Genomic DNA, 11,304 nt, shown 5'->3' with positions numbered 1-11,304 from the left:
CCCAAGTGGTGAAACCGCTAGTCTGGTTGTCACGTGAGGGTGGGCCCTGCTTGTGGCCCTGCGGGTTGGAGTGGACCCTCCGGGCAGGTCACTGATGCTGATGGGGGTACAGTTACCCCAGGATGACTAAGAAGGGACCCGGGCAGGAAGGTGAGCTGGTTTTGCCCGTCCCGGGTGTAGCCCCACGTCTAGGTTCCGTGCAGCTCTGGGTGCTTGTTCCAGTCACACCCCCTACTGTATAATTAGTCACCCCCAAACTCAGTGGCTTGTCTCACACCGTCGGTCGGCCAGGCCTCTGGGGAGGGCTTGGCTGGGCAGTCCTCACTTGGGCTGTGACGTGCAGTGGTGGTCCTGTGTCAGCCGGGGCTGCGGCCTCACCTGAAGGCTGGACTAGGGCGGGAGGGGCACTTCCAAGGCGGCTCCGTCACGCGGCGGGCACGTTGGTGCCCTTGGCCAGAGACCTGCGTTTCTGCAAGTGGCCCTCTCCGTGGGGCCGCCTGAGCGTCAGGACGCGGTGGCTGCCGCCATCCAAGAGGCCAAGGCGGAGGCTGCGGTGCGTTTTCTAGCCTCAGAAGTCAACCCATCAGCTCCGCCATATGCCACTGGCCACACGGAGCAGCCCTGATTTGATGCGGGAATGTCGTGCTGACCGGGAGGCAGGATCAGTGGGGTCACCGTGGAGGCTGACCACCACAGCGCTGCCTTAGGGAGAGGGCTCAGAAAAAAAGCAACGGGAGGGTCCAGGGAATCAGATCAAACAACCTGAGAGTGACCAAATTAGATAGGAGGGTGGTCAGCGTTAAGTCATGGAAGGTGGGCTGGCGGTGAGCTCACAGAAAGAGCCAAACTCACAATCTACGGGCCGAAGTCTTAGCCCTTCCACTCCCCGTCCGGGGCTGTGACTGTCACGTAGCTCCCTCAGCAGCAAAATGGGGACGGTGGTGGTGCCTGACCCCCTCTACAGCCACCTGTTAGGAGTTCGAAGGAGTAACAGAAAGAGTAATGAAGCGCCAGAGTGATGCTGTTGTCATTAACTGCTTTACTGTGAAATAACTCACACGCTGTACGTTTCACCGATATGAAGCCCGTGAGTCAGTGGTTTGGGTCTGCCGTCACCACGACAGACTCGTGAGGCCTTTTGACCCTTGAGAGGGTATTTCGGGCCCTGAAGAGAAATGCCAGTCGACGTGGCTAGTTCAGCAGGGAACTCCTTGCCCCTGGAGGTACTAGGAACCCTGAAGATCGGGCTGAAAAGGACCTCGGTGGGAAGAGACGTCTGGATGCGTCAGGGCCGAGCCACCTGCGCGTGGACACCAGCAGAGGATCCGCTTCGCTCCCGTGATGCCGGCGTGAAGCCTGGCGGCCCGTCCCGAGGGACCTCAGCACCACAGTCGGAAGCTGCTTCCCGAATCCGGCGCCAAGTTCACGGGCCGACATCCCTACCCACGTTGTCTGGCTCTGTGGGGAGAGGGTCCCAGCGGCCAGTGGCCTAATTCCACCCTCCCCTCCTGCAGAGGTTTCCCAGCCCCTGCAGCTCACCCTGGGACCCGTGCAGCCCCGCAGGGTGGGGAGCTTGGGGGTGTAATGTCGCCCCCCGATCCGACCCTCCTTTCCTTTGTGCTTCTGGCTCCAGCCAGGCCGTCCTGCAGCCAAACCCGGGAGAAAGGGCGGGTGGGTCCTCCAGGCCAGCGCACCGGCGGGGGACGGTGGCGCGGCCCCGCGGGCTGGCCAGGCACCCGCACAAGGGGAACGGGCACCGGCCGCGTGACTTTCCTACCGATCGACCACGTTCAGTGGGAGTCAGGGTGCGGCTCTGGCGGCCCAGGGAGAAGGGATGTGAACACGGGCTGACGGCACGCGTGGATTCGGACTCACTCCCGCCGGCCCCTTGCCTCGGTCCTTGGCAGGTCCAACAAGCAGAAAGTCACGGGGTGTCCTCCGGAGTGGAGAGCGGGGGGCTCCGTCGTGACCCTGGGAAACAGCAAGTCCCAGCCACCCCGGACGCAGGTCAGGGGGTCGCCGCACTGACCGCTGGCCTGCCCTGGCCTAAGTGCAAGCTGTTTCGCCAAAACACTCCCTCCTCCCCGGCCCGGCTGCAGCCTGAGAACCCGCGCCTCGCCCTCTGCCCCCCGGCCCTCGGTCGGGAGCCAAGGATTCCGTGACAGACACCCAAGCGGTAGTTCGCGGAATCACTCCCCACTACTGGACACGGAGGCCTGCTCAACCTTCGGCCAAGGTCAGGAGCTGCTGCAGAAATCTGCTCGGAGGGCCTCGAGGACGCACTCTGTTCTGAGTTCTGCCCCGGTCCAGGTTTCCCGCTGAGCCCAGCCTGCTCCATCTATCAACTCACAGCCTCGAGGGACAGCTTCCTCAGGCCCACAGAACCCTGCCACGGACCGAGTGAGGAGCTCTGTGCATTAATAAACTGAACACGCGGCCCGCCTGGCAGGGGCCGTGAGCCGGCAGTGGGGAAACTGATCATGAGATAAACACGGACATAAATGTGTGAGTGAGGGCATTGGTGCGAGGGTGTCTGTGAGTGTGGACCTGCGTCTGTACAAGTCCTGGTTCTGTCCGCTGAGAGGGCTGGCAGCTGTGACACCCCAGCAGCAAGGACCCAGGGCACCCCAGCACCCAGATCATGGTTTCTAAACACCAGCTTCCACTGACAGTGGCCCGGACTCCTTGGAGAGATGTTGGCCGATTCCAACCTGGGCGGGAAAACACCAGATGCTCCTGGAACATCCTGAAACACCAGACGGCCAGGAAGCCGTCCACGGCCCCCGGGGGTCCCCAACGTGCTTGGAGCCAGCTTGACAGCGTGCCCTGACAGTAACAGACTACACCCTGTTGAAAAAAATTGTAATTCAGGAGCTTATACTCAGATGAATAGACAAGTAAGTGGAAGTCTGGGATGTTTGTGTAGTTTTAGAGTGCTTTCCGGGCTTCCCTGGTGGCGTAGGGGTTGAGAGTCCGCCTGCCGATGCAGGGGACGCGGGTTCGTGCCCCGGTCCGGGAGAATCCCACATGCCGTGGAGCGGCTGGGCCCGTGAGCCGTGGCCGCTGAGCCTGCGCGTCCGGAGCCTGTGCTCCGCAACGGGAGAGGCCACAACAGTGAGAGGCCCGCGTACCGCAAAAAAAAAAAATAAATAAATTAAAAAAATAAAGTGCTTTCCTACAAAATAGTTACTTATAATAAAGAGAGAAGGAGTAACTCTGCAGGGGAGGCTGATGTCGTTCGCATGGCCAGTAAAGGGATGGATGGAACCCCCCCCGGCCTGTGCATGGAGCGCATCCACCCTCCCCGGGCGGGGGGCTGGCCCGCCCACAGGCCCAGCTCTGCCCGTCCCTCCACCGGCCTCTCCTGACCCGAACTGAGCCCTCCTGACTGTCCACCTCCTGCTCTGCTGCCCGAGGCCGCACACCGGGCGAGGGCCCAGGCCTGAGGGACTGCAGGGCCTCCGGTCCGTGGGGGTGGGGTGGGGGGGTGGTCAGCAAGGAGGGCCCCCAGGACCATGGGTCTGAGCAAGGCCCGAGGGACAGGCGTGTCCCAGCGCCCAGAGCACCCACAGGGGCCCCGGGCCTGGTCCACCCGCCGCCCACCCCTCCACGGACGCTGCGTGCACGCACCAGGGTGAGCGGGCGTCCCTCCACGGTGGCTCTGCCCTCTTGCCCGTTCTCCACTGCCACCCCGTCATCCCCGCCAAGGAAAGGAAGGGCTGCCCCGTGGTGGAAGCCAGCTGTGCCCAGAGGGGCTCCCGGCCTTGTGGGGGGAAATGGGGGCCTCCAGGGCTTTCTGGTCTCCCACCCCGCCCCCTCTGGCTCACAATAACTCCCGCACCTGACGTCCCCGGTCCCGCCTCCACCCACGAGATGCCAGTAGCACGCCCGCCCCCAAGCCGCAACCCCCCTGTGTTTTCAGACATTGACCAGCATCTCCTGTGGGGTCAGGATCACCCCGTTGAGAAACTCGGTTTCCTCCTATAACCCACCCTTGTCCCCTCTGTTCGCTGGCAAGGCTCTGGCACCCGTGGCTTGTGGGTGAAACGACTCCACCAGCCCCGCGTGACTCAGGGAGGCCGGGATGGGGGCTCCCGCAGGCATGCAAGCGGTCCGGGTCCTCTGCGGCCTGGTCCCAGCTGGAGAAAGCAGCACGGGAATAAAGCAAACTGTACTGGGTGCACGAGAGATCCATCTGCAGGGCTCGTGATAAACTCCAGCAAAGACCAAACACAGGCCTGCAGTCAGCTACACCCACGGCACTGAGATCATCCTTGAGAACAGCAAGGCCGGTGGGGAGCGGGGCCGCGATAAGCCGGGTCCGGGCTCAGGGGTCCTGGAGCCGCCCCAGGCCTCGCGGCCCGGCCAGCACGAGGTCCTCACTAGGCAGGCCGCCCGCGGGTGGGCGGAGAGAGCCTGGGGCTCCAAGGAGCGGCCTTGCCCCCCACCCACCAGCCTGGCCGGGAGCCAGGGCCCCTGTGTGGTCACACCCGGAGGTCCTCTCAGGGAGCAGGGCCAGCACTGTCCTCCAGGGGACAGCGCACAGGGAATGAGCTGAAGACCAGCCTCGCCGCCCACATCCCAGGCCAGACGCCTCGTGCCTCCCTCTGGGCTCTTCAGCCACCAGCTCCCTCGAATCGGGGAGCTGGTGACTAGATAGAGAATAAATCCAGGTTTTGTGAGGCCAAGAGCTTATGCAACTTTGGGGAGTCCTTTTCAGGAAAAGCAGTACAAAGTCACGGACACCAGGCCGGCACAGCGGTGAACGCTTGGTTCCTGTTCTTCCGGTGCCGCAGTGGTGGCGGCATCCCCGCGTCGCCAGCGGGTGCATCGGGCCCGGGGGCGCTGAGACTCTCCCCGGGCGCCGCCCCTGTCTACACCCAGGACAGCCAGCGGTGCTCAGCTCTACTAGAAGAGACAGCAAACCCGTCAACACATCCCACGAGACCCAGACGCCCCGTATCCCCCGCCTGCTGCCCCGGGACAGGCCCCAGACGAGCCGGAGCCACCGCAGCACCCGTGCCAGGAGGGGAGGGGTGATGGGGGGGGCGCGCTGGTGGTCATAACCAAACGCAGCTACGACGTCACCGTGCAAACCTTACGGAAGGTCACGGCCATGGGAGTGCATGGCGAGGGCCCCTCCCCGGGCCTCAGGAGGCTGGAACTGGGGTGGGGGGAGGGGGCCCCAGTGGGCACCTCCCAGGGTCAGGCAGGGGCTCAGGTCCAGCCGGGCAGCAGGGGCGTCTGCAGCCAGTCCTCCGGGCTCTGCCCACTTGGGCTTGCAGCCTGGTTCCAGGGTGGCACTAAGCAGCCGAGCCCTCCGGGAACCTCAGACCGCCATCCAGCCGTGCAGGCGGGCCAGGCCGCCCACCCGCCCCCCACTCCCGGCTTCCTCCGGGCATCACGGCCCCTCGGCCCTCTGTCCGTCCTCCCGAGAGGGCAGCTGACCTAGAAACCCAGCCTGGGCGTATGGATCCTACGGCCTCATGGAACGAACCCAGTGGTAAAGCAACACGACAAGGACAGTCACAACCACTGCCTGGCAGCTGTGCCCACAGCAGTGACCCTCGCTCCTGGCATCTGCCGGCAACGCTCGGATCCGAGCTTCTCTGGGCGAATCTCACTCCCTGTAGAGCCAGCCAGGGGCCGCTCACTCCCCCAGGGCCGCGGCACGTGGGTTTTCAGGGAGGGAGCAGCGAGGGCAGGTGGACGGCAGGCCCCGTGTGACCTGGCACCGTCCTAGAAAGCGGGCAGCGTGGTGAGTGGTCTTTGATGCCGTCAGAGGGGGAACCATAGCCTGAGCCATTTCCGCATTTTCTGGCAGAGGAAATGCACAGAGACGAGGCACGGCTCGCACGGGCCCTGCTCAGTCCGCCGTTCCATCCGACTGGTGGGGCGGCCGCCGACTCCTTCCCCTAAACCAGCTGCTGGCCGCTGCCCCCAACTCCGCTCTGGAGGGTCGCCAGCCTTCTCAAAAGCCCCTGGGCGCGTGGCACGCGTTCCCCTACTCGGGGTGTGTGGGGTCACCGAGAAACCTCAGGGCTGACCGACCAGCCCTGCGCCCGGGCAGGGCCGCTGGGGGCTCTGCTCTGACCCCTCCTCGCGGCGCCCACGGTCAAGGACAGGAACAGGCTTCCCGAGTTGGCCACCTCTGCACGCAGCGGGAGGAGCTCCCCCCAGCTCCTGTGTGTATGCAGCTGGGCCCTTTATTACCCTCCGCCCGGCACAGTCCGGAAAGCGGAACCCGGGACAGGGTTACTGCCCGGTGACTTCAAATGGCGGGGCCGCGTGGGGTGGCGGGGGACAGACCCTTCTGAAAACGAGACTCACTGCGGGGGTGAGAGGAGGCCCGTCCAGGTGAGGAGGGGTCCGAGCTCGGAGCCCACCCAGGCCAGGCCAGAGCGGCAGCCTCCGAACCTCCTGACACGTTCGTTTGTGCCGCAACCAGAGGATGTGTGTGGGATGCAACGGGAGCGGCCGGCGTTGGGTAGGAAGGTACGTGCGCCCCGAGCCACAGCCACACCAGACCACGCGCTGACGCCAGACCGCGTACAGCCCACCTCAGGAGACCAGGACAGCTGGCCAAAGGACTAACCCTCCGGGAGGCCCTGGGAAAGCAGGCTGGGGTACGGGGCATGGGGAGGGGGGCCAGGATGCGGGGCGGTGAGAGGCGGGGGTCAGGTCAGGGCCGGGCGCTCTCCGGGCCTGCTTCCTCCTCGCCTGGCTGAGATGCGGGTGATTTGAATGCACAGCCAGGATCCCGTGGGAGGGAGCACAGAGAGCGCTCGGCGCACCTGAGGCTCTGAGGCTGAGTCCCGGTGGCTGACCCGACCCCAAGGTCACCTCCAGTGCGGAGCCCCACGCAGACGCAGAGGGTGTGGGTTTCTAGCTGTGCTCCGACACTTGCTTGGCGGTGACCCCTGATGAAACAGGGGGGCTCTGCCAGCACAGTGAGGGCGGGAGGGGCTGGAAGAGGCTGCGGAGGGGAGAGCGGGCTCGCCAGGCAGAATCACACGGCCCCCGGGAAGCGCAGGCTCCTCCCCCGCTGATCTGCGCAGGCAGGCGAGAACACTGGGATTTTCTGTGTGGGCTTTTGCTAGACGAGTAAGAGTTCAGGCAGGCTGAGGAGGGAAGAGAGGGCGTGAGGGGCGAGGCGGTCAGCGGGTTATGGCTCCTGACCGGCTCCCGAGTGGGTGAAGGATTCCTGGGCTCAGGATGCCAGGGGAGCGGGCCAAAGCCCAGGAGACTCCAGGGCCAGGGCAACAGGGCGCCTTGTGACCCACCAATGGGGACAGGTCTCCCTCGGGAGGTTCGTGATTTTCCCCCATAAACATCACATGCATCTTTAATTGGATTTATTTCTTGATATTTTATATATTTTACGGCTACTTTAATGAAGGCTTTTTAAAGTTTCATTTTTATGTGACTGCTGATGGAATGTAGAAATGCAGTAACACTGTACAGTAAGTCCCCTACATACAAAGCTTCAAGTTGTGAACTTTCAAAGACGCTAACATGCCTCTGTATGCCAGCTGTTGTACCGTACTACTGTACTTTTCAAGGTACTGTACTGTAAGATTAAAAATCTTTTTTTTTGTGCTTGTTTTTTATGTATTATTTGTGTGAAAAGTATTATAAACCTATTACAGTACAGTACTATGTAGCCGATTGTGTTAGTTGGGTACCTAGACTAATTTGTTGTACTTATGAACGCGCTCTCAGAAGGGAACTCGTTCATATGCAGGGACTTACTGTCAATTGGTTTTGACCCCAAACCTTGCTCTCTAACAGTTGCGATAACCTGTCTTTGGAAATTGTTTGGAATTTTCTGGAACACAACGGCATCACCTCAAATAATGACAGCTTTGTCTCTCCCTTTCCACTCCTGAAGCCTTGTTTCCTGCTCTCCCTTGGCTTGGAAGGCCTTCAGCTCAACGCTGAACCAAGTTCCTGGGGTCAACGGTGAGCTGAAAGCCTTGATCAAGGTGAGGAAGTTCCCTCTTATTTCTAGAATGCTGCCTTTTTTTTTTTTTTCTTTTTTAACATTTTGAATAGAGGCTGAATTTTTTTCAAAGGCTGGCTCTGCTTCTGTGGAGCTAGTCGTGTGACTTTCCCCCTTAATCTCTAAATGTGTTGCGTCACAAACCAGGCTGCACTCCTGAGCTAAACACACATGGGCACCAAGAAAACCTGAAGGATTTATTGTGTTCATGCTTGTGAATTCATGTATTTAGTTGAGGGAGCTCAGCCCGGTTCCTAGAAATAAAATAAAACCTCAAGCCCGATGTGTTTCTCGGTACCCGCAAGTCAGGCAGCGAATGATCTCCCGTCTGTACTTTGCATTGCCAGATTTGATTTGCTAATATTTTGCATAGAATTTTTTTTCTCTGAGTAAGATCGGTCTGTAATTTTCTGTCCCTACTTATCTTCTTAGGTTTTGATGCCAAAGATATATGAGCCTCATAAACTGAGCTGGGAAATGTTCTGTCTCTGTTTTCTGAAGGAGTTCGAGAAAGGGTGGGATAAGTCCTTCTTTGAGTGTCTGGTACACCATTCTTCATTTTGGCTATTTTCTTCTACCCTGTTTTTCAGCTCACCAACGATCTCAGCTCTGCCTAATCTGCCACGATACCTACATCCCGAATTTGCAATTTTGATTATTCTATGAAAGTTGTACAATGACGCTTTTGTCCTTTGAGAAAGTTTTCAGGTCACTGTTGAAATTCTCAGTGTTTCTCTCTCTGAACATCGTAAGCAGATTGTTTGAAAGCCTGGGATGAGTCCAACCCCCGTGGTCCGCTGTTTATGTTGGTTTCGTCTGTGCTGCTTTCTCTCTCATTTGCCTGCCTATTCCTGATTGTGTGCTGGGTAGTGAGTGTGCACAGCTGCTTGTGGACTGAATTCCATGCTATCTTCCTTTCACAAGGATCATGTCTGCTTCACCCGGCAGTGGGGACACAGCAGTGCAAGACCTCGGCAGCCCAGCGTCTTGTACCCCAAGGGGAGCCCCCGTCCTGTGCCCCCTTCTTTCTTGCCTTTCGGAGCCATTGGGTACTTTTCCTCACAGCAACTTCCCCCCTATTCGTCTGGAAGCTATAGATACTGTTCCTAGTCTTTAAATGGATAAGGAAGGACAACTTAATGGCCTGAAGCCCAAACTACTAGTTCCTTACCATCTCCCTGAATACTCCCTTCCTCACACGCTACTTCTTTTTCTTTGTAAGCCCCATGGACATTACTTTCTCCTACGCAGCCGATTTGCTGGACAACTCACATTTACCACTTTCTCTGTGCTTCCTTCCCCGCTCCGGAATCTCAGATCCTCCGTCTGGCACCACCTGCCTTCTGCCAGAAGCGTAGGTTTTAACATGTTTTAGTGCGGGCCTACCGGCAGCAAACTTTGGCCCTTTGTGTGTCTTATTTAGAAAGAAGAAGAAAAAAAAAAGCTTTCAGGTTGAAGAGTGACAAGGAAAGCATGCAAATCACGGCACACCTTCCCACAGCGCCAGCGCACCCAGATTAAGACACGCAGAGATGCCAGCCCCCCGCCCACCCGCCTCACCACTGCCTCTTCCTCCCTGGATGATTCTAACGCCAGGGAGGAAGGAGGCTCGTCCTGCCCCCTCTTGAAATGGGCATAAACGGGGTCACAGTCCTGCTTCCGGCCCCACCCATCGGTGTGACAGCAGGACTCCGTCCACTCCCACGGCTGTTGGCGCCCCGTGGGAAGGGCGGGCCACAGGAGGCGCCCCGCGCTGCTGTGAAGGAAGAAGTCTGCGCGCTTCCGTCCAGCCCCGCCCACGCCTCGCGGGAGGCCCCACCCACACACCCCTCAAGGTCGTTAAGTCTTTCGAATCTCGGTGATTCTGGAACCATCTCCGGGTGGTTTTGACTTGACCAGTGGAGCACTTTTTCAGACGTCCGTTGGCCATTTGGAGGTCCTTCTTGCTGTGGTCTGTTCATGCGCGCGTCTTTTGCCTTTCTTTGGGGGAGTAGCATGGGGGCAAAACTCACTAATCATTAAAAAATTCGGCAGCAATGAATGAATGACCGTTATAAACCCCGCTTCTGAAAATGATCAGATGTTTTCCCTCCTCCACCCCCTCCCTCTTTCCCTGTCTCCCTAGGGGCACCTGCACTTTGTCTATTTCAACATGGACTTATCTGTCTTTATTCCCTTTCTGGTAATAAGAAACCTTATGATCTTCCAGGTCCACATACACGTCCTTTATTGGCTAGAAGGGTGGCAAACACCTCCCCCACTCTGTGGCTGCCGGGGTCAAGGTTACACCGCTCATACAACGAGATGGAACACTAGCCTCTGTTCTTCTTCTGTGCAAGAGTCTATAACGACTGCTGTTCTTCCGTAGACATTTCCAAGCCCTTGACAGAGAAGTCATCCGAGTCTGGAATTCTCCTGGGACAAGTTTTTAAGTTATAGATAAGATTTCATAAGGATAGGTGCTATTAAGAGCACCATCAGGAAGGGGCAGAATAGGAGTTCCCAGAGCTCATCCCCTCCCAGAAGTGTCCCTTTGAACAACCATCCACACGTGAAAATGCTCCCCAAGAGCTAAGGACTCCAGGTGAGGGATTACAGCACGTGGGCGGAGCATAGACATAGACAAGACACAGTGAGGAGGACAGAAAAGACAGTTTCACATTACCCATCCCCGGCTCCCCTCCCCCAGGCATAGGCTGTCTAGCAGAGAGACACCCTCCCCACTGGGGAGGGCGAGTGACATGAGTGCCCAACTTCACCCCGGACTCTAGCACCCACGGGTGGCTGCAGGTGCCCGGCTTGCCCCAGGGAACCCGGGCACCAGGCCTGCCCACCGGCTGACCAGGTACCAGCGGGAAGCTGCCCAAGGACTCCAGCAGCAAGCCCATCTGCAGACACCATCCCATGACCCACCCGGGTTCCTGGATGGGCCGACTGATGAAGGACTTTCCCTGCCAAACCCAGTCTGTAAAGTTGGAACAGGTGCCTACTTCTTCTAATGTTCAGACACCAACACAAGGCCACAAGATCACGAATAATCAAGGAAACAAGATACACAGAAGGGCACTAATACATCCAAAAAAAAAATCTATATAAAAAAGAAAGGGAACTAATGAAACTCCAACCAATGACACCAAAAAATGGAGATCTATGAAATGTCTGACAGAGAATTCAGAAAAATCCTCTTCAAGAAATTTAGTAAGCTACAAGAAAACACAAATAGACAACTAAACGGAATTAGTAAAATAATGCATGAACTGGGCTTCCCTGGTGGCGCAGTGGTTGCGCGTCCGCCTGCCGAT

General features: G+C 58.6%; 1 protein-coding gene across 3 annotated transcripts in view; it reads right to left on the bottom strand.

Moving 5' to 3' along the window:
- Window positions 1-721: 721 nt before the first annotated feature.
- The window catches only part of BANP (BTG3 associated nuclear protein), a 124,696-nt gene continuing 114,113 nt past the window's right edge, over window positions 722-11,304 (bottom strand). The window contains exons 13-14 of one of the 3 annotated variants that reach the window (XM_055078980.1): window positions 1,778-1,971; window positions 722-1,458 (exon numbers count right to left, since the gene is read on the bottom strand). In XM_055078980.1, coding sequence (XP_054934955.1) covers window positions 1,801-1,971 — 171 coding nt within the window. In that variant the 3' untranslated portion in view covers window positions 722-1,458; window positions 1,778-1,800. Of the gene's footprint in view, window positions 1,459-1,718; window positions 1,972-11,304 lie in introns of those variants that run through there. The other 2 variants (XM_028477874.2, XM_028477870.2) reach the window with 2 other exon arrangements.

Source organism: Physeter macrocephalus, chromosome 17 (genome assembly GCF_002837175.3).
Source record: "Physeter macrocephalus isolate SW-GA chromosome 17, ASM283717v5, whole genome shotgun sequence".
NCBI lineage: Eukaryota > Metazoa > Chordata > Mammalia > Artiodactyla > Physeteridae > Physeter > Physeter macrocephalus.
The sequence above is the reverse complement of the archived record's forward strand: the minus strand, read 5'-3'. Positions and strand labels throughout refer to the sequence as shown.